This window comes from Pipistrellus kuhlii, unplaced genomic scaffold (genome assembly GCF_014108245.1).
Source record: "Pipistrellus kuhlii isolate mPipKuh1 unplaced genomic scaffold, mPipKuh1.p scaffold_m20_p_2, whole genome shotgun sequence".
In the NCBI taxonomy this organism is placed as follows: Eukaryota; Metazoa; Chordata; class Mammalia; order Chiroptera; family Vespertilionidae; genus Pipistrellus; species Pipistrellus kuhlii.
Window position 1 is genome coordinate 106,858,470 of NW_023425515.1, and position 22,326 is coordinate 106,880,795.

At 40.8% G+C, this 22,326-nt stretch overlaps 1 protein-coding gene across 1 annotated transcript in view; it reads right to left on the bottom strand.

The window, feature by feature from the left end:
- The window catches only part of GMDS (GDP-mannose 4,6-dehydratase), a 610,549-nt gene that overhangs the window by 72,848 nt on the left and 515,375 nt on the right, over positions 1-22,326 (bottom strand). The window contains exon 9 of the mRNA XM_036445071.2: positions 19,952-20,048. Within this exon, the coding sequence (XP_036300964.1) occupies positions 19,952-20,048 (97 nt within the window). The remainder of the gene's footprint in view (positions 1-19,951; positions 20,049-22,326) is intronic.

Here is a 22,326-nt window from a genome sequence, read left to right on the forward strand (position 1 = left end):
ATGTCCCCACCCTCCACTGGACAGCGAGAAACTTCTGCACATGTGCATATTCCTGATATGCTTAACTGTCATGGCCGAGAATGCAGCAGATCTAGTCATTAACTTGGTAAAGAAAATCAATCAAACTGAAAACCAATCATATCTGCAGCATTCACTCAGTCATCAGCACTCAGTGGCCACGGGCTCTGTGCCTGCCATAGGATTAACAGGCCACTGGATCAGACCACACAAAGCGCCAGCCTACAGCATCAGAGAGCAATGGAGGGCAGTGCAGGACAGATGAGGCCTCACCACAAAGCACGCAAAACACACATCTGCATAGACATGTGGAAGTAAGACCTGGAAGTTCTGGAATGTAGCTCACTTTGAGCTGGAGCTCCTGGAATATGGGGCTGGGGAATCTAAGGCTGTCTGCACACAAGATCTTGATTTCTAAATTTCTACCATTAATTTAGCTTTAATGAGTAAGCTATCTTCTAAAGCTGCCAAGTTCAGGTCCTAAGAACATCTACTTCCAAGGGACAAAGACCGTCCTGTTGTCTTGTGCCGGGGAAGGAGTCAAGCTTTCCCGAAATGCCCAGGTGAGTTTGTGAAGGGCTTAACTACAGACGGACCTGTGACGAGCTGAGCACACATCATCAGAGGATACAAATAAAATGTTAATCACTCAACATGAGCTTTTAGAAAATAAAACAGCCTACACAAAGATACTCAGCACAGCTAGAACTTGGGACCAGAGAAGGATGGGGCTAGACTTCCCACTTCAATTTTGGTTTTCTCAGCATCGATGACTGAGAAGGAATGATACTCCCTGTAATTATATAAGAAATGCTGGGTTCTCAGCATTCGCCGCCCTGGAAAAAATCAGCTTTCATCTGATTCTTGAAGAGGTTAATGAAACCAAAAATGTCAAGGCCAACTAAGCTATCTGTGTCCCCGTGAATGCAGACCAAGGGTGTGGCTATTCCACCTGTGGACGTGGCCTGGCTCGAGGTTGGCTGCCTCCGTGGGCCCATAAAGATTCCTAACTCCCAGAGGACATGGTGGCTCAGCTGGTTTTAGAATAAGTCCTGGAAAAATGTCTATTTTAGTTTCCTTATTTTAGTTGCACCAGGCTTGAGAACCATAGCTGGGGTGGCCACTGTAATTCAATATGCCTGTCATTCTGCTTACTGCCTGGGTAGAAGTAGGTCTCTGGACACTGCTCTAAGAACAGGAACTGGTGCATCCACACCAGTGCTTGCCTTTCCAATCACAAGGGAAGTGCAGCAAGTGGGAATAAGTGGGGAAATCCATTTGTCATAGTTTGCACTGCAGCCACTGCACACACACACCTGCAGCTGTGAGGGTTCCTCTACCATCTTAACACATTAAATAGAAGTACAATGTTTTGACACACTTTGCTTACCTATGTGCTGTCAGTCTGCCTTCATCTATGAGACTCCTGGCCACTTATGTCCCCCACCCCTTAAGTGACTTGAGAATCTTTGGGAAGGAAAGCCATCTTTTTAGTCAGATTCCGGGCAGTATGGACCAAAGGTCCTGTTAGCCATATGGGATGAGTGGGGGAAAGGGCCTGTTAATATGGCATCATAAATGCCACTGTGACCATTAGGCTAACATGACATGCTAGCCAGCAGGTGTCTGCTGGATGGCTCTGCTGGACAGTCACCCACAGAATATGCCCTGCAAACCTGGTTCAACCTCTCACCTGAGTGTTTGCTAATACCGACTCACTTCTACTGTTTGTAATTCCATGACCATGACCTACTCCTTAATCCTTTCCAGCATTGAGAAACAGACTTGAGGACAGATAGGAAGCCCTAAGAATTCAGAGGTTTGGGGCATCACAGCATGGGGGATGTTGATTAATTCAGATTAATCCCAACTCCTTGTTTGAGGAGTTTTCCTTGATAAAAATCACATCAATTTATACTAATATGGTATCTTTGATTATAGAACTCACCGTGTTTCACAGACAATGATTCATCCTCCTAATGCTCTGGTGAAGTTTGGCACAATCATTCTCCATTTAGAAGACAGGGAACTGAGATGATGTATGAAGATGAAGATGTAGACGTCTAAGCACAGAACTTTCTGATGCTTCTATCTTAACTCCTAATTACTGACCAAAATGTTCTTCCTTAAAGTTTATTTTGGATGAAGGCACTAATACCATCACCAATGGTTTACATAAACAACCATAGCTGCAAATATCCACCCCTAACCCACAGTGAGAGCCAGGGTACAGAATGTCACAGATAGAAGATGCAGAAGATATAGGACTTGTCATCCACTCAATATTTCAAAACAAATACATGCTTTCCTTTAATTCTTCATGCAGACCACAAAACATAATGGTGCCAGAAATAAAGTTCAGCTGCCAGGAAAAATTATAAAGATGAAGGAAAGAAAAAAAGAGGTTGAGTTATTTTAAAAAAGAGTAACATCATAAAAAATGCAGAAAAGGAAAGAAGAGCTCATTTCTAGAAAGCAGTGAGTTGTTTGGTTTGGATTGTAGTAGAGGCTGGTAGAACAATCAATACAAGTTTAGTTAGCTGGGGGAGGTCTGAGGGAATCAAATGGTTGACAAACACACAGTGACGATGGGGATAGTGGAGCAGGTGTACCAGGTTATTTCCCTAGAGAAAGCCAGAGAGCAATTAAACTGTGAGCATAAGACTTTATGGACCAGTCATCCATGTGAGACTGGGACATCAGAAGAAATGTGACTGTGTGTGTGCTCCAATGGGACAAACTGTGGATTGTTTTATATTTGTCAGGCAAACCAAGATGACAGGAGCCTAAGTGCTGGCCTTCTCATGAACATGGTAAAGAAAGCCTCGATGAAAACCATTCCCATGGCATGGCTAACACTGCGTTTGGAATGTCCTGGCTTTGCTGATGGACCCCAGTGTGTGTTGGGTTATCTTTGCACTTCCTTTCTGGGCTGCTCAGCACTAGGTGCAAGATTGGGCCACTCCCTCCGCCCACCTGGGATCAGGTGCTCATCACTGTTGTTCAGTGTCTCCTTCCTTTGACTGCTACTGCCCACTGCCCTCCTTCACCAGCTGAACAGGAGACAATGCACCTGTTAACAGCCGTCTACCTCTAGGGTAAGTGGGAGGTGCTGATTCACAGAGAGAATATTTCCCATCAGCATGTTTCCCCGCCCCCACCCTAACACACACACTATACTTAACAGATGTGCCAATTGTGTGGAAACGACTTCTCATTATCTAAGTTTGGCAGCTCACAGCCTTAAGACTTGAAAAGAACTGTTTTGATCCACATTCCTTCTCTTCCTTTCCTATTCATCTGACCCATGGACCCCTTAGAGTTCTTCATATACTTACTACATGTGAACATTTTTAGCAAGAGAGCCATACTCAACCAGGCTGCTTCTCTTCATCTGAGAACTATGGAGGTAAAGAAGATTATTTTAGATGCCTGTGTAGAAAGTATGCACAGAGCCTACTCCAGGGGATTGCACTGAATTTTTCACTGACACAAGTTCACAAAAAGGACGACACTGCAAGCCTTACTAGGAAAATCTTCTCTGTAACCCACACACACTTCAGAAATTTAAACAAAACTGTTCCAAATGTCAGTTACTTACCTCATACAATAATATATTAGAATTTTAGTCTGTACTTAACAGAAGAAAGATGATGAAGATTCCAGTGAAGAAAGGAACAGAGAGCATGCCATTAATATCTGGCAGACTTTGCTCCAAATGTTAGTCACTGTAGTAGCTCACTGATCTACACTTCTCACCTTGTCATTCACTAAGTTTTGGAGGTGGAACAGCAGAGGAATATGTGAGATGAGCAACACTGAAGCAACAATGAAGTGTCTCTATGCTTTAGGACACTTCACATATACTAGTGCAGTCTCAGAAAAGGTAAAAAGGAAGATGGTAGCTACTGATGGGGGCATTCCTCATTAGTAGCTCAAAGTTTAAAATATCCCCATTTGGCAGATGTACTTCCTCAGACAAAGCAGCCTGGGATGCATTCTGTGTGCATGCAGTTACTGTGCCGTGCTTTCAAGACTTCTGAAGTAAGGATCTCCTCTGGGGGTGTTCAACAGTGTACCCACAACACACCACCGGCACCTGGCTCTAGAGTCAGACTGTAACATCTCTGTTACCACTGCTTCCTAGAGAGGCACCAGGAAACAGCTCCGGTGCCTCATTTAAGATACTTGGGATAGAGTAAAAAGAAAGTTGGGGGGGGGGGGAAGGGGGGAGAGGGAGTAGGGGAAAAAAGGGGGGAGACAGTCAGAATTTAAGAAAAAAAGAATATTAGAAAAGATGAAGAACAAAAAGAACGGAACATCCACAAAAACAGGAGAAGTTAAGGGGCAGAAAAGAACTTATAAAAAGGGAATATACAGACAAAGGGATAGATACAAAATATGAATTTTGTTTAAAGATTGAATGCATAGATGTGAATTATAAACTCAACATTCATCTTGTCATAGAATCTCATCTAGAAAGAAAAAGAGAAAAAATATTTTTATACCTTTCTTGCTATTTAGAATTTAAAGTGTGTTACATGGGCTTAATTGATTTTGTGCCCATTGGAGATGGTTGGAAAGCACAAGGATGGTTCTTTGCTGTGGCATACACGCGTTCATTAACTTTACTGTGGGCCAGGTACCATCCAAAGCCAGCAGATGCCATTCCTGCTTGCAGGGTCCCAGGTGGGGACAGCAAGCACATAACAGTACATGGGGCCAGTACTTCAAGAGGTCTAACTGCCTGAGGAAATAGGAGAAGGTTCACCAATGGGCTGACATTTATATAGGGCCTTTAGACTCACAATTCATTTATGTGTTTTTTCAATATGCCTATTGAGGTTAGTGGGAAAATATTCATTGTTGTTAAAGTGGAAACACAGAGAGTTTAGGAGCTTTAAGATTTAAAACAGCACTGGAAGCAAACAGTGCTGAGACTTATATCTTTTAAATTTATAGTGCAAGCCAGCAGTATATATCCAAATTGTCACTATACCTTCTTTTAAATTTTAGAATTTCAATAAGGGAATTTGGCACTCTCTAATCTTCCAAAAACAAAACTAATTCACAAACAGATATTTCTTTTCAACAGCCTCTTAAGTTACCTTAGAGAAAATTTGACATATTCCCAAAAGTTCACCAAGTGTGTTAGATGATCTTGTTAGGGACATTTTCTCTACTAATCTATTTTCCAAATAAACAAACAAACAAACAAACAAATAAATACCCAGGTCTTAAAAGGCAGCATCTTTCTAATGGCACAATTGCACAGCATTCATTTCAATCTCAATATGTTTCAAGTGTATATTTCTCTGATACATCATCTGTATATTGCATGTGTGCTCACCACTCAAAGTCAAATCATCCTTTGTCACCATATATTTGGCTCCATTTACCCTTACTACTCCCCTAATCCCCGTTCCCTCTGGTAACCACCACACTGTTGTCTATGCCTGTGAGTTTCAGTTTTATATCCTACATATGAGTGAAGTCATATGTTTCTTGGCTTTTTCTGTTTGACTTATTTCCCATAGCATAACATTCTCAAGGTCCATTCATGTTGTTCAAATGGCAGTATTTCATTTTTTCTTATGGCTGAGTAGTATTCCATTTTTAGTATGTAGCATGTCTTCTTTATTTAATACTCCATTGAAGGGTTCTTTGGTTGTTTCATGTATTGGCCACCGTGAATCTATACTAATAAAAACCTAGGTAGTCCTCATGTCCTGGCATGACACCCTCACATCATCACAAAATGGCCACCCTCAAGGTGTCTCAAGATGACCACCACAGGATGGCTGCCACAAGATGGCTGGCAGGGGAGGGCAGTTGTGGGCAACCAGCCCAGGTGGGGAGGGCAGTTGGGGGCGACCAGACTGGCAGGGGAGGGCAGTTGGGGCGATTGATCCAGCAGGGAAGGGCCATTGGGGGTGATCATGCTGCAGCAGAGCAGTTAGGTGTCAATCAGGCCAATAGGGGAGTGGTTAGGGGCAATCAGACAGGCAGGAAGGTGAGTGGTTAGGACCCAGAAGTCCTGGATTGTGAGAGGGATCCCAGATTGCAGAGGGCGCAGGCCAGGCTGAGGGATCATTCCCCCCCTTCCCCCCACTCCCGGTGCATGAATTTTGTGCACTTGGCCTCTAGTAATGTTATAATGAACACAGGGGTGCATATATCTTTGTGAATAAATGTTTTCAAATTTTTTTGGTAGATACCCAGAAGAGGGATTGCTTGGTCATATGGTAACTCTATTTTTTGAGGAACCACCATACTATTTTCCATAGTGGCTGTATGAGTTTACATTTCCACCAGCAATAAATAAGGGTTCCTTTTTCTGCAAACCTCTCCAACATTTATTATTACTTGTCTTGTTGACAATAGCCATTCTAACAGGTGTGAGGTGGTGTCTCATTGTAGTTTTTGTTGTTGTTAATCCTCACCCAAGGGTATTTTTTCCCATTGATTTTTAGATAGAGTAGAAGGGAGGGAGAGAGACAGAGAGTGAGAAATATTGATGTGAGAGAGACACATTGATTGGTTGCCTCCAACAGGTGCCCTTCTGGCGGCTGGAGATAGAGCCTACAAACAAGATACATCCCCTTGACCAGAATAAACCTGAACCATTCAGTCCAACCACTGAGCCAAACTGGCTAGAGCTCATTGTAGTTTTGATTTACATTTCCCTAAATGATATTGAAGTTGAGCATCTTTTAAAATATCTGTTGGCCATTTGTATGTCTTCTTGGGAGAAGTGTCTGTTACATCCCCATGACTATTCTGTAACAACCAATTTGTACTTCTTAATCCCTTCACCTTTTCCACCCCCACCCCCACAACTCCATTCACATCTGGCAATAATCAAAATGTTCTCTCCATCTATGAGTGTATTTCTACTCTGCTTCTTTATTTTTAAAGATTCATTTGCTGACAGATATCTATTTATTGCCATTTATTGTTCATAATTTTTATCTTTTTTTTTTTTTTTCTTAAGGACTCTAACACTTCTTATAATGCTTCTTTGGTGGTGAACTCTTCTAGCTTTCCTTTGTCTGGGAAGTTCTTTATGTCCCTTTATTCTAAATGATAGCTTTGCTCTTTAGAGAAACCCTTGGTTGTAGGTCTCTCTGCTTTTCATCACTTTGAATATTTGTTGCCCCTCCCTTCAAGAAATCAGTTGACAGTCTTATGGGAGCTCCCTTGTAGGTAACTAAATGATTTTTCTCTTGCTGCTTTTAAGATAATCTATTTGTCTTTAACCTTTTGAATTTTAATTATGATGTGTCTTGATGTGGGCCTCTTTACTTGGGACTCTTCTTGCTTCCTGGTCTTATGTGTCCTTCAGCAAGTTAGGGAAGTTTTCTGTCATTACTTTTTCAAATAGATTTTCAACATCTTGCTCTCTCTCTTCTCCTCTGGCACCCCCATGATGCAAATGTTGGTATTCTTGACATTGCCCCAGAGGCTCCTTACACTATCCTCATTTTAAAAAATTCTTTCTTCTTTTTTCTGTTCTGCTTAGATGTTTTTCACTTCCTTATATTCCCAATTGCTGATTAGATTCTTGGCCTTACCTACTCTGTTGATTCCCTGTAAATTACTCTTCATTTGAGTTAGTGTATGCTTCACTTCTGACTGGTCCTTTTTCATTTCTTTGATGTTCTCACTAAGGTCCTTGAAATTCTCATTAAGTCCCTTGTAGTTCTCATTAAGTTCCTTGAGCATCCTTACAACATTGTTTTGAACTCTGTATCTAGTAGTTTTCTTGCTTCCATTTAATTTAGTTTTTTTTTTCTTCCCTCTGGAGATTTCTTCTGTTTTGTCATTTGTGACACGTTTCTTTGTCTCCACATTTTGGCTGCTTTCTTGTGTTTGTTTACATGTATTATGTAGAGCTGCTGTGTCTTCCAGATTTGGTAGAGTCGCCAGTAGTAGTAGGTGTCCTATAGGGTCTAGTGGCACAGCCTCCCTGATCACTCAACCTGGCACTCCAGTTGTGCAACCACTCCTCCTGTGGCTTATGTAGACCCTCCTGTTGTAGTTCAGTCTTGATTGTTATTAGCATGTCAATGGCAGGGATTTACCCTGCCTCCCCAAGCCAATCTTAAGCAAGGACTATCTGCCACCACTGATCAGCTGTGCAGGGACCCTCCCTACAGAGCTGGACATACTTCAGTTGGCCTATGGTACCCACTGAATCTGCTCCTTGAGTGTGCCACTGTGGAGGTGGTTAGGTGATGTTTTGATGTGGTCTGAAGCTGGCTACCAAATGAATTGACTCTGGGACCTCCTGGGAGATAAAAACCTGTGCTTAGAAGTCAGGCCACTGCACCCCCACAGCCATTGAAGACAAACTTCACATACCCAAGGTCAGTCCCCACAGATAAGGTGGAACTGGAATTCCAACCCAATACAAAGTAGTGTGGGTTCTGCCCAGCCAACTCCGCAGGACAAAGACTGTATGACTTCTTTATATATATATTTTGGATATTAACCCTTTGATGGAGCTATTGTTTGCAAATGCCTTCTCCCATTTGGTTGGATGCCTTTTTGTTTAGTTGGCAGTTTCTTTTGCTGTGCAGAAGCATTTTAGTTTGATATAGTTCCATTCATTTATTTTTGTCTTTGCTTTCTTTGCCTTTGGGGTCAAATTCATAAAAAGTCCTCTACGACCAATGTCCATAATAGTACCTATGTTTTCTTCTATGTAATTTATTGTTTCACCCCTTATATTTAGTTCTTTGATCCATTTTGAGTTAATTTTTGGTACACGGGAACAGACCGAAGTCTGATTTTATTCTTTTGCATGTGGCTTTCCAATTTTCCCAGCACTATTTATTGAAGAGGCTTTCTTTTCTTTATTGTTTATTCTTTACTCCATTGTCAAAAATTATTTGTCTATATACATGTGGTTTTATTTCTGAACTCTCAATTCAGTTCCAATAGTCTATGTGTCTGTTTTTTTTTTTGCCAATACCATGATGTTTTGATTATCATGGCTCTGTAATATAATCTAAAGTCAGGTAGTGTAACAGCTGTAGCTTTGTTCATTTTTCTGGGGATTTCTGTAGCTAGTCAGGGTCTTTTGTGTTTCCATATAAATCTAATGATTTAAAAATATTTTTCTTTTATTGATTTTTAGAGAGAGTGAAAAGGAGAGAGAGAGAGGACCATCAATGTGAGAGCAAAACAAGGACTGGCTGCCTCCTGCACACCCCCTCTGGGGATCAAGCCCACAACCCAGACATATGCCCTGACCAGGAATGGAACTCACAATCTTTTGGTGCTAAGGATGACACCCAATCAACTTAGCCACAATGGCCAGGGCTGATAATTTGTTTGATCTATTCAAAATGTCATTGAGATTTTGATTGGGATTTCATTAAATCTGTATACTGCTTTGGGTAATATAGACATTTTAACTATGTTGATTCTTTCAATCCATGAACACGAAGTATCTTCTCATTTCATTCTGTCTTTTTCAATCTATTTTAATAATGTTTTGTAATTTTCAGTATATAGGTCTTTACATATTTTGGATATTAACCCCTTGTTGGAACTGTTATATACTTAAGTTTATTCATAGGTATTTTATTCTTTTGGTTTCAATTGCAAAAGAAATTGTGTTATTTTATTTCTTTTTCTGAAATTTCATTGTTAGTATATAGGAATGCAGATTTTTGGACAGTGACATTGTATTTTGCAACTTTACTATATTTGTTTATTATTTCTAATAGTATTTTGGTAGAGTATTTAGAGTTTTCTGTATAAAGAATCATGTCACCTGCAAAAACTGACTTCATTGTTCCCAATTTGGATGTCTTTTATTTCTTTCTCTTGCCTGATTGCTCTAGCTAGGGCTTCTAGTACAACGTTGAATAAGAGTGGTGATAGTGGACATCATTGTCTTGTTCCTGATCTTAGAGGAAAAGCTTTCAGTTTTTCACCATTGAGTATAATATTAGCTAGGAGTATGTCATGTTTAGCCTTTATTATGTAGAGGTAATTTCCTCCTATATCTATTTTAGTGAAGTTTCAATCATAAATGGATGTTGTATCTCATCAAATGCTTTTTCCTCATTTATTTTAAGATCATATGATTTTTATGCTTTGTTTTGTTAATGTGGTATATTACATTGATGGATTTAGGTATGTTGAACCATCCTGTGTTCCTGAAATGAACCCCATATAATTGCGATGTATTTTTAAATTTTAATTTATATTTTATTGATTTCAGAGAGGAAGGGAGAGGGAAAGAGAGATACAATCATCAATGATGAGAGAGAGAATCATTGATCGGCTGCCTCCTGCACTCCCCCTATGAGGGATCGAGTCCGTAACTCAGGCATCTGCCCTTGACTGGAATCAAACCTGGGATCTTTCAGTCCACAGGCTGAGACTCTATCCATTGAGCCAAACCAGCTAGGGCTGATGTATTTTTTAAAATATATTTTTATATTTGATTTGATGGTATTTTGTTTAGGATTTTTGCATCTGAACCAGTATTTATAAGAGATATTGCTCTGTAGGTTTTTGTGTTGTTTTTTTTTTTTTGTGTGTGTGTGTGTGTTTTGTTGTTGTTGTTGTTGTGTGTGTGTGTGTGTGTGTGTGTGTGTGTGCTGTCCTTGCCCTGTTTTGGTATCAGGATTATGTTGGCCTCATAAAATGTGTTAGGAAGTATTGTCTCTTCTTCAATTTTTTGGGAAGAGTTTGATAAGAATAGGTGCCAGTGAGAAGAGAAGAATATGTTTTAAAATCACACATTTAGATTGATCTTGGAATGAAACAAACAAATCTTTCTTATGAAAATAAGTTCTTTCCTATTTTTGATTTCATCTTTTAATCTCTAAAACAACTGTGAACTGTTTAAAAATTTAAATCAAACATGAAACTTTAACTTACTAGAATAAGAGAGGGGACAATTCCAGAATTTGAACCAGTTAGAGGTTAATGACATGTTCCACAAGACAGACTGGTTGTCTCAGAAAGAACAGTGGCTACATGGAGCATAAGGATAACATGTGGCTGGTTTTTAAGACTTAAGACATCAAGGAAAGGAAGGTAAAAACCCAGGAAGAAAAAGAAGAAGAAAATAAAAAAGGAGGAGCAGCTGGCTGGCTGCAGACAGGCTGGGGGTGTGGAAGTGGGGCCTGAGTATTGCTATCTCTGGGCAAAGGGATGGGCTGGCAGGAACATGTGTGGTGAGGAGCCTTGCTTCTCATTACTCCCCCGCTGAGCTCCCTCTCTCCACAGGAAGGGGTCCCTGCATGAAGGTTCATTCCCAGGACACCTCCTGTCCTGACCTGGAATGCTCTCTTTCAAACCACAAATCTTTCTAAAACCCTACTCTAAATCTCCCTTTCTTCAGGATGCCTTTCTTGTCTCTTTGCCCGGTGTTCCCTCAGACTTAAGAATGGTGTGTTCTCATTTATAGCTGCCCAAGTGCATGTTAATGGTATTTTTTTTTTGAGTGTGTATATTATGAAACGTTAAACTGACAATTAACTGGAGTCCTCCATTTCTTATTTCTCCTCCAAGTGATTAATAATGTGCTTTCCAAACAAGAGAAAAAAACACTGAACTGACAACGGTTCAAAGTGGTTAATCCAGTATTCGTGCCAACAGAATACCCTGCGCTCCAAGAACACTCCAGCCTCCCAAGGCACACATCTCCGCCATCCCTTCATTCTATCTGTGAAACTTGATTCAGACTTCTGACCCCTGGAATTGTAAGATAATGCATCTGTGCAGTGTTATGCTACTACATTTATGATAATTTGTTATAGCAGCACTAGGAGACCAACACAGGTTTTAGATGGTATAAGTGCCATCCAGGCTCCCAGAAGTAAGAACAAAGGTAGGTTTTTCATCCAGGTTTCTGAGGGAGTCTTGAAGGGTTTGGCTGACAGTGAACTTGGACATGGCTGCTCTCTGGCCTATTATGGATACTTAGGCACCAGGGCAGCCATAGAATTTATTTGATCTCAGGGCCTGCTATATTTGCTAGGGACATGCAGGCCAAATCAAAACAGAAGGTCACCAGTTCACTCCCCATCTTCCACCATGATCATCATTTCTATCATCAGGTCAAGAAGAATAGCTGTGTACACATGAAGCAATGTAAATACAAAGCAAAAGAAGTATTTTAGCCAGCCAATGTGGTTCAGTGATTGAGCATCAGCCCATGAATCAAGAGGTTGCTGGTTCAAGTCCAGGTCAGGGCACATTCCCAGGTTGTGGGCTCTAGCCCCTGAAAGAAACATGCAAGAGGCAGCAAATTGATGACATTTCTCTCTCATTGATGATGTTTCTATCTCTTTATCCCTCTCCCTTCCTCTCACTAAAAAAAAAAAAAAAAGTACTTAAATAAAAGAAAACCTCAGGAGTAGAAGAGCTCAAGTATCCTTTCAGATCTTTCAGATGCCTCTTGATACCCAATGATTTGACAGAGGTGTAATGATAATAATTAATGATGATGACAGTAATAAAAATGATAAGATGCAGGGCAGAGTATCTTGTATTTACAAAAGCTATTTGATCTTTAGGAACCCTAAAATACTTTGCACCTTGACTTCCAGGACACATCTGTTTGGAATCAGGCCTCTACTTACCTCTGAAATTCAGTCTTGCCTGGATTGAAATGGAGTAATCATTTGTCAGTTAATATAAACTCTTTGGTATTCCCCCTTTAAATCTCGAAGGCAGGGAATAATTATCCTTGTGTAAGAGATACTTTAGTCTGGCCCTAGACCCTGGAATATAAATCCTTAATTTGTGAACACTGAATTCTTAACTCACTTTTTCAAAATGTGTTTCTGAAACCAACCTCCTGGAATTCAAATTTGCATAGCTTTGTGACTAGGCTTCATGATCTTCTCTCCTCTTTGCCTCTATCCCAAACATTCTCTTTTGGGGTACCCATCTCAGTGCTTCAACTCTCAGCACCTGCACACCTGGCCCCGACACCTGACCTCTTCCTTCTATACCAGACCTCTAGCCCCCACTCCTGCTTGACATTGCTACATGGCTATCCCTGAGGCACATGAATTTAATAGACCTCAATGCCTTCCCCTGAAAACTGTGTTCTCTCCCTCAATTTCTCTTATGGGTCATGCCATCACTGTTGGCCCACCACCCTTCACTCTTCAGCCTCTACTCTAGGGGTTCCTTTCCATTCCTGTCTTTCACATATGAGCATCCAATTGGATCCCCAATCCTGTGGTTGCTCTACAATGTCCCGATGTCTGTCATTGTTTTTCTCGCACTGTTCTGGTTCAGTTAGCTCCTTGTTAAACCTGTGACTAAATATTATATTTTAAATGTACATCTAAAGGACTTTTTTAGTAAATCCTAAAAATTAGAGAATCTTAGTATCTAGACATCTGCTCATGTCTTAGTTTAGATATCCTTGCACCAAGTTTTCACAACCGACTTATCCAAGAAACTGACAAATTGATCACAGCATTACAAAATTTACAAACTTGATTTTGCTAGTAAGCATAGTGCCTATTTTAACAGCAGCTGAATGAAACTGGGTATTAACTGGCAGGCCTTGCACATGAAGTGTGATTGTTGAGGAGGTGATTTTAGCATCCGGGTCAGGAAGTGAACCTCCTCTGTGGATATCCACCTGAGGGGTCTGACAAAGCAGCCAAGTGGACTCTCCACTTTGTTGGTGGGCATAACAATAAATGAAGAAATCAGTTTGTCATGAGTCAAGGGTGAGGAGAGTGAGGCAAGAGGAAGCTTCTAGGGCAAGTCAAAGACAGATAGGAGCCCAAAGTTGGTATACATGGATTACATTTTAGTAGACTCAGAATATTTGGTATCCACAAGTGAATAATGTGCTAGGAGGAAAAAACCAAACTTGGACAGGAATAGTTAACTTTATTGGAATAGGGTGGAGGTAGAACACCATGGATAGTATTATCTATGAAATCTCCTTGTATATTTTTAAATTATAATTATTTTAGAATGTAAATATGACTTGATAGAACAGAAAAACATCGCTGAGTTGTTTAAAAAACAAGCAGCAAATAGGGATTTCTAAAATTCCAGCACATAGATCTCACTGGCTGGAAGAAATGAAGAGGGGGAAGATGGTCACAATAGTGATAGACAGTCTCCTATAAGCACTTCTATTCATTCAGTGACTTGCATAAGAGCTAGTTAATGTAGAAGCTGAGCTCAAGTACTAACTTACTAGTATTCTTAAGGAAAGCAGCTAGAGAGGCTGAAACAAATTTCTGAGATTTTGGAATTTATTTTGCAGATGTTAAGAGGCCAACAATACAATTACAAATGAGGCTGGTCATTACCTGCACAGCTTTTTTAAAGAAAGAAGGTACAGATTTTGTAGGAATTTCCTATTGGCACAAGGAATGAAATCATCTATATTAAGAACACCAGCAAGATTTTAGGAAACATACAAAAGGTATTTTAAAATAAGAAAATGCATTAGTTATGTATACTCATAAAGATTTTTTTATCCTGTTTCCCCGAAAATAAGACAGTGTCTTATATTAATTTTTCTCCCAAAGTTGCGCTAGGTCTTATTTTCGGAGGATGTCTTATTTTCGGGGAAACATGGTAGTTGTTAAAGACATGCCTCTAATCTGGATCTAATAATAAGAACCTTCAAGGAAAACCAGAAGAAGTTGGGGCATGATAGCACACAATCACTATTTCAGTAGCTATGAAATATTCTTGAGGGGACATACACTGAGGAAAGAACACAGGCTTGAGGAGGGATACTATTCAAGCCTGGAAGTTTTGTACTGGATTCTATGAAGTATATGGAAAACCAAAGAGAGTGAAACTTAAAGCTCTCTTGGTTAAGTCCCAGGAAGAAAAGGGCAGGAAAGGCCAATGTGATTAAGGAAGGACATAAAGATTACCAGGAGGAGCCTAAGAGGGAGGCTCAAAATCTATAAACAGTGATTCGTAGGAGAAAAAAACAAACTACTCAAAATACAAGTAGTAAGAAGTTGAGAAATTACTTATAAAAGAGGAAACACTCTGATGGGGTCCTTAGTGACAACACTGCACATGCTGTGGTCTGACAAGCAGTAATGCAGGGATGTGAAAATTGGAAGGGACCTCCCAGAAGGAGCAGTCCAGCCTCTCCTTTTCCACCTCAAGGAATGCAGGAAGAAGGACCCGCCCCCTCATTTGCTCTCTCTGTGTCCTCTTATCCAAGCTCCCACCAGTCACACAAAGAACAAAGACAAGTCGGGGTAAAGGGTAGGACTAGAGTCTTAGAGGTCAGAAGAATCAGGATGGGGAGAGATCAGCTGGCTTCTCACAGAACTGGGGAAGTTGAAGGATGGAGTAGAGAGGATCTAATTTCTTGCTACATGTGGGGAAGTGTGAGAGTGTGGTGAGAACAGGGAGTCAAAGGGGACAGTTTCAGGACCCCAATACACAGCGATGGAACTGAAGGAAGTTCTCACTGGTATTTATACAGGTCCTCTGATGACAGATCAGGTTCCTGAGGTCTGGAAAGTGTTATGTGACATTATTCTAACCAGGGCTATGAGACAAAGGGAGCAACTATGGGCCAGTGAACTTAACATCATTTACAGAAAAATATTAGGAAAAGTATGCAGAGGGGACAGATGGACAAGCATATGGTAATTTGATTAGAAACAGGACACAAGTTTTTACTGAAGGAAGGTGCTACTCTAACTAGCTTGTTAAACTCCCTGAAAGTTATTGTTTTCTCAAGTCTAGATTTGAATTTATGATTTTTTCCTAATATCTATAAAGGGAATAAACAGGAAGCATCTAAGTAAATAAAATAAAACCAATCACAATTGAGGACATTAGAAATACAACAGCAAGAAAAATGAATGTGGAAGGCAAACAATATAGCAAGAAGAAATGTAGTTCGCATCATCTATTAGAATTGCAGTTAAGATATTTTTAATGAAAAAAATACACAATTTTTTAAGTCTGTAACTGTGTCCCCCATGCCATTTCCTAAAGTGCTCTGTAGGAAAAAAGAGATTTAAAAAAAGAAAAAGAAAAATGGATTGAGCATTTGATGTGGTTACAAATTTGGCAAATTAGGCTGAATACTTCACTAACTCAACCTTTTAAACTCTCCAAGTTAAACATTCTCAAATAAAAGGAAGATACCCTTTTGATTAAAGTAAGTAATAGGGGAATTTTTTTAATGTTTTTATAAAACAAGAATAAAAAAATCAAAGTACCTATTAACATTTTCTACTAGCTTTGATAGTACCTTTTATTGGTTAATCTATATAATTCACCAATGATGCGATTCTATTTTTCAAAAGATACTAGTTTTAACTAACTGATAGAGACCTCTATATCTACAGTCTCCACAAGAGCAGGGGATGTGTCTGTCTTATTCACACTGTATTCCCAGGGTCTAACACAGTGTTTGGTAAATAATGAATGAATGAATGACAATAACAGCATGGGCCCTGGCTGGGTTGCTCAGGTAGTTAGAGCATCATCCCAATACCCAAAAGTTACAGGTTCAATCACAGGTCAGGGCACATATAAGAATCAACCAATAAATATATAGATGGGTGCAACAACAAGTCAACATTCTCTCTCTCTCTCTCTCTCTCTTTCTCTCTCTCTCTCTCAAATCAATAAATTAAAAAAATACATCAATGTTGGGTATTTTACTATGTGCCAGAGACTGCTCTAATGAGCATTTTGTATATTGATATGTTAATTTTAAACAACTCTTTAAAAGTTTTATTATCAAACCCATTTTTAAAGATACAGAAGCACTGAAAAGTGACTTGCCTAAGGGTACACAGTTAGTGATTGACAGTTTCTGAACTCCTGCTATTGGCCCTGCGACCTACGTATAAGCACAATCCTACTTCTCTACAAATAAATGCACAATGCAATGAATCTAGGTGTAAATGTATGCACATATAGAAAACTATGTAAGAGACAGAAGTTTTAAGAGGACGGAACTTAAATATTGGTAATGCCATCACCAAATACTGCAATTCAGGGCAATGGGAAATTTAAAGTCTAGTTTTCAGGATTAAGCTCTCCATAGTAGCAATATTCCTAAATGTTCAAAGGAAACCCAGAGATTTATAGGTAAAGAAGCAAAAAACATGACTCTGTTCAGTTCTAATTGGATGCCAGAGTCCTTAACTCAGAACAAAAGCCTTCTTTTCCTATTGGTACTTAAGCAGGATTGAAGGTTCTGTGGAGGCACCAATGCGGACAGAAGTTTCTGGTGCTGTGCAAACATGCTCTATAGACTCTCTGCTGGCCTCCAGGAGGAAAAGAGCCTTTCCGAAGACTAGTCTGCATCTTATTAAAAAACAACCTAAAGCACTATGTCCCTTTACTCTTGCTTTAGGGTACTGGTGTTCTGATACCTGATATGTCCCTCACTTTTTTCTTTTCAAATGTTTTCTCTCTCTCTCTCTCTCTCTCTCTCTCTCTCTCTCTCTCTCTCTCAGTCATTTTGGAACCTTTTATGCTAAGGAGATCACGTTTATACCCTGGGCTTTGGAGTTCTTAAGTGTTGAAGAACTTGGTATACACATGATTAGACTCATCAGGAGAACACACTTTTACAGAATCTAAGTATGAATGCATTGAGCCTTGGGACTGGTGAGGAGACCTTCGACACTGAGTGGGAAGGGCACAGTGCAGATGTGGGAGAATTCCATCCTGCACTACACCAAGTGCTGCTGCACCTCAGAGGAGCTCGGCACTTTCCAGGACTCATGCCCAGTGACTCTCTAAATGTGTTGGCTATAAGGTCCACACCTAGGTGAGAGCTCATTTACAAGTCAGTGCTCAGTTTTGGTCACCTTTCCACTGGAGGAGTCCTATTACCCCCAAGGCAATTCAACAAAAGTCTGTAGATCTGATCCCAGTTTTGGGAAAACTCCTTGTTCTGAGGAATGAAGTTAAAAGTTTAGTCTCCTTGTACAAGAGAAGCTTGTCCAATAGAATAACTAGTTGAAGTGGAGGGAACAAAATTAATGCATCCTAAAGGCTTAGAAAGATGACATGCAGGTTAACATCCAAATTTAAGCAATAAATGAGAGCATTGGGATGGGAGCTAGATCAACAAGCAAATAAAGGGAGCATAGGAAATAAGACACCACTCTTATGCTCAAACAGCATTAGTGTGAATGGAGTTGCAGAACAGGTATGATAATGACATTTGAATGAACAAAGAAAGGGGGAGGGATATAGCATCAGGACAGGAAAGAGGGGTTGACAGGACAGCCTTCAAGAACTGTCTTGTTAGTCCAAGGGTCCTTTTCCTGTTCAGCAAATTCTTTTGTTATGTGTATTTATCAATCCCACGCCTTGCCAAGTGAGAATGACAGACAGGCCATTCTTAATGACTTCTGAGCTTCTGAAACTATTTTGGTGTCAGAAAGAGAGAGAGCCATATAAAATTGTTATAAGGATTGAGCTTTCTGTTGGCTCAGTATATTTTCCACTCTGAGATGACAAATTCTGTTAGCATAGAAACAGCTTTGCCTGTTTATGTTATCTGTGCAAAGTTCCAGAAAACTGACACTTTGCGGCACCTCTTAGGACAGGGAAACAACGCCAGTGTGGCTGGGGGCTCCTTGGGGACCTTAGTGCTATGTCAGCAGGGTGTGCTAGGATCTTCCTCCCAAAGAGACAGAGCAAGTCCTCTGTCCTCTCCTGGGCATACCCGCCCGCATCAGCACAGGGAGCCTTTGTTCCTAGTGCCAGAGGCCCCGCCACGCCCATGCCAGGACAAAGCTTCCACTCTAGCCCTGTCTTTGCCCACTGCTTACTTAATCTTTCCTTTTCACTTCCTCCTGGGTGCAGGGCGCATGAAGTTTTTTCCTTTGTTTGAAACAAGATGGTTTAAAGGGTGGTTACTGATGACACAGGCATTTTCAGTCTTTCTTCACTGGGGATTTCCTAATCTTTGAGGGGTTGTCCAACACACAGGAATTTGGTTCAAAACACAGGAAAAAAGGTTCACAGGATTTCATTTTCGGTTAATGGGTATGTCACTAGGTAGCCATCACGTCTGAGCATTTCTCTGAAGATGCCATTTCTGTTATCTTTAGGTATATGTAACATGTTGAGTTTTGGTCACCATGGAAGGTGGACCTTATTAAATTGTTAAAACGACAACACCACACTATAAGGTTCTATAAATCTAGAAAAGGAGGATGATCTAACAATCTACAGGTCATTTCTTAACACAGAAATCTCTATATTTAGAAATCCATCCATCCATCTACCCATCAATCAACATTTATTAAGCACCTACTTTGTTACAGTGGAAAAGTATTTTAAAAAGTTCTTATCCTGAGTTTGCACTTTGTAAAGGGAGAAAAACATGTAAACAAATGAGTATAATAAGTTATAATAGATGTAATAATATAATTATGGATCAAATATACTATCGATAAGAAGGAAGGAGTACATAAATCAGCAGTGCAGTATATTGTCTAGAAAACAAATCAAAGAAAGACAGTAGTTGAGCTGCGCGGTTCACTTAGGGCTTACGTTTGTGTGTGTACATGTGCCAGTGTGCACTGAGGAGGCAGGCAGCCTTCCAGACCTCAAGACCCTGCAGACCATGGAGGGCCCTATAAGTGAGATATCCTGTAGGTACCTGGGGTCAGCCACCAAAGCAGGGGACTAACACAATGACAACTGCCATATGATATGAGTCTCTGTTTCCATATACTCACCAATTCCTTAGGTGTGTTTTACCCCTACTTTCCTTTTTAAAGCAATGGATTTAGTGATGAGAACAACTCAAATTCAATTCACTGGGCTCTGGTTTGGAGCAAGCTCACTAAAAGACACCAGAATAGCCTGATGGGGAGCTTGAAGGTTGGCTTTGGCATCCAGTGAGCATTTTCCCAGACAGCGGCCAAGTGTGGCCACACACCGGGTGGCCAGGAAACCTTACCACTTCAGTTGGTCGGTAGTATTTGAGGTCCACAGTCACATGAACTTTGCCGGTCTCTTTACATCTGCCCACTTCATTTTCATTCTTTCCTTCCCACCTGTAAAGAAGATAAACACTTAATCAGCCTTTAATTGCTTGGGAGCATTTGGCCACAGTGTGATCCCTCAGGCCAGCCCAGCCTAGCCCAGCCCAGCCCAGCCTTTTCCTTGAAGCAGTAGGTAAGCTCATTAATGACAGGAGCCCAGGCTGCAGTTAACCATGTTATTAGGAAATAGTGACTTTCAGAGCCTTTTGCCTGCCAGCCTGATCACCACCTTATTAATTCCATGCCAGTCTGATTGATGTCTAACTGCTCCCCTGCCAGCCTGTTTGCTTCCAACTTCCTTCCTCTATTGGCCTGGCCACCCCTAACTGCCCTCCCCTGCAGGGTTGATCGCCTCCAACTGCCCTTCCTTGCAGACCTGGTCCCTCTCAACAGCATCCCTTGCAGGCCTGGTGTCTCCCAACTGCCTTTCCCTGCTGGCCATCTTGTGGTGGCCATCTTATGTCTACATGGGAGCAGGATCTTTGACCACATGAGGGCAGCCAGCTTGTGTGTTGGATTGACGGTCAATCTGCATATTACTCTTTTATTAGATAGGATAGAGGCCTGGTGCATGGGTGGGGGCCAGCTAGTTTGCCCTGCAGGGTGTCCTGGATCAGGATGGGGGTTCCCTTGGAGTGTGGGGTGGCCTGGGTGAGAGGCCTGTGGTAGTTTGCAGGCCGGCCACGCCCCCTGGTGACCCAAGCGGTGGCCCTGGTATCTGGAATTTATTTACCTTCTACAATCGAAACTTTATAGCCTAGAGCGGAGCCAAGCCTTCTGCTCACTCTGTGGCTGTTAGCCATTTCTGTTGGGATTCATGTATCTTCTATAAGTGAAACTTTGTATTCTTGATTGGAGGCCTAGGCCAGCCAGGGTATGTGGAAAACTTGGCTTCCATTGCCAGGAAAACCCAAGCCTTTCAACTGCTCTCTATGGCTGCAGCCATCTTGGCTGGGGTTAATTTACATACTCACTCTGATTGGCTGGTGGGCATGGCTGGTGGGCGTGACTTGAGCGGAGTGATGGTTAATTTGCATATTACTCTTTTATAAGGTAGGGTGCCAGCCTTTATGTAAATTTGCTTAAATGTCACACACATGAGAACTGATGACTCAGATGTATCTATAATTACATTTTTTTTGGAAACCACACACGAACATATTTCATATTTAAGTTGCTAAAGCCTTAGGAAAACTTGGAGAACATTCCATGACTGGGGAAGGAGTGTGTGGACAGGAAAGGGATGAGGTTAAGCCAAGGTGTCTAGATCAGGAGAGGCATACTGTTTCTGTAAAGAGCCAAAACGTCAATATTTGAGGCTTTATAGATCACATACACATAGCCTCTGTTGAACTTTCTTCCTTTCTCTCCTTCTGCTTTCTATACTTCTTCCTCCTTTTCTTTCTTTTTACTTTGCAGCATCTAAAAACAAAAACAAAAACAAAAACAAAAAGACCTACCCTAGAACTATAAAAATCTCCTTAGAAGACAGTGAAAACCAGGCTGCAGGTGGGGTTTGGCCTGGCGGCCACAGGTTGCTCACCCTGCTTTAGGGGGTGAGTTAATGTATAGCCTTCCCCTCAACTAAATCTCCTTTCACACCAACAGCTTGCATCTTTGGACCAGCATTAATTTCCCTGTCTACTGGTGATTCTCTTTGATTGCTCCACAGTCATATGGTAACATGTAACATTTGTAACAGTAACTGAAATGGAAAAGACTAAAAGAAGGAATCTGCAAGTTATACCTGAGTTTGAGGTTTCCTGGGCACATGAGCTCCCAGCATGCAGGCCTTCTCTGTCTGAATGCTGTCTGCTGGGCTGCCACTTTGCAAAGGCTATGTACAGTCCAACCATCTATAAGGGCATGGCACTGCCTCAGTGAATAATATAGCTGCATTGAATAATCAACTGCAACCAGGAAATGGCTCAAAGCAGGACTGAGTTGGCAAAAACCACTTTCTAATTTCCACTATATGAGGACAGTAAGCAAAAGTTTCGGCTAAAGGCCAAAAACCATTCAGTTACAACAATATATGAAGCACTTGTATTAACAAGTAGAAGGTAGCAGCTAACTTGTCCTAACAAGTAATGTTATGACTCAAAGCAGAGCTCCATGTTCATGAAATGATGATACCTTGACAGGGAGTAAATGATATAACTAATTAACAGGGATTGCTAACCACTAATTTAGATCAACAGCTCACTGAGCAGGAATCCTGTATAATTCAATTTAAAAAATAAATTGTTGGCTTCTAATAAGCATTAAAAAGATCTAAAGAATAACAGAC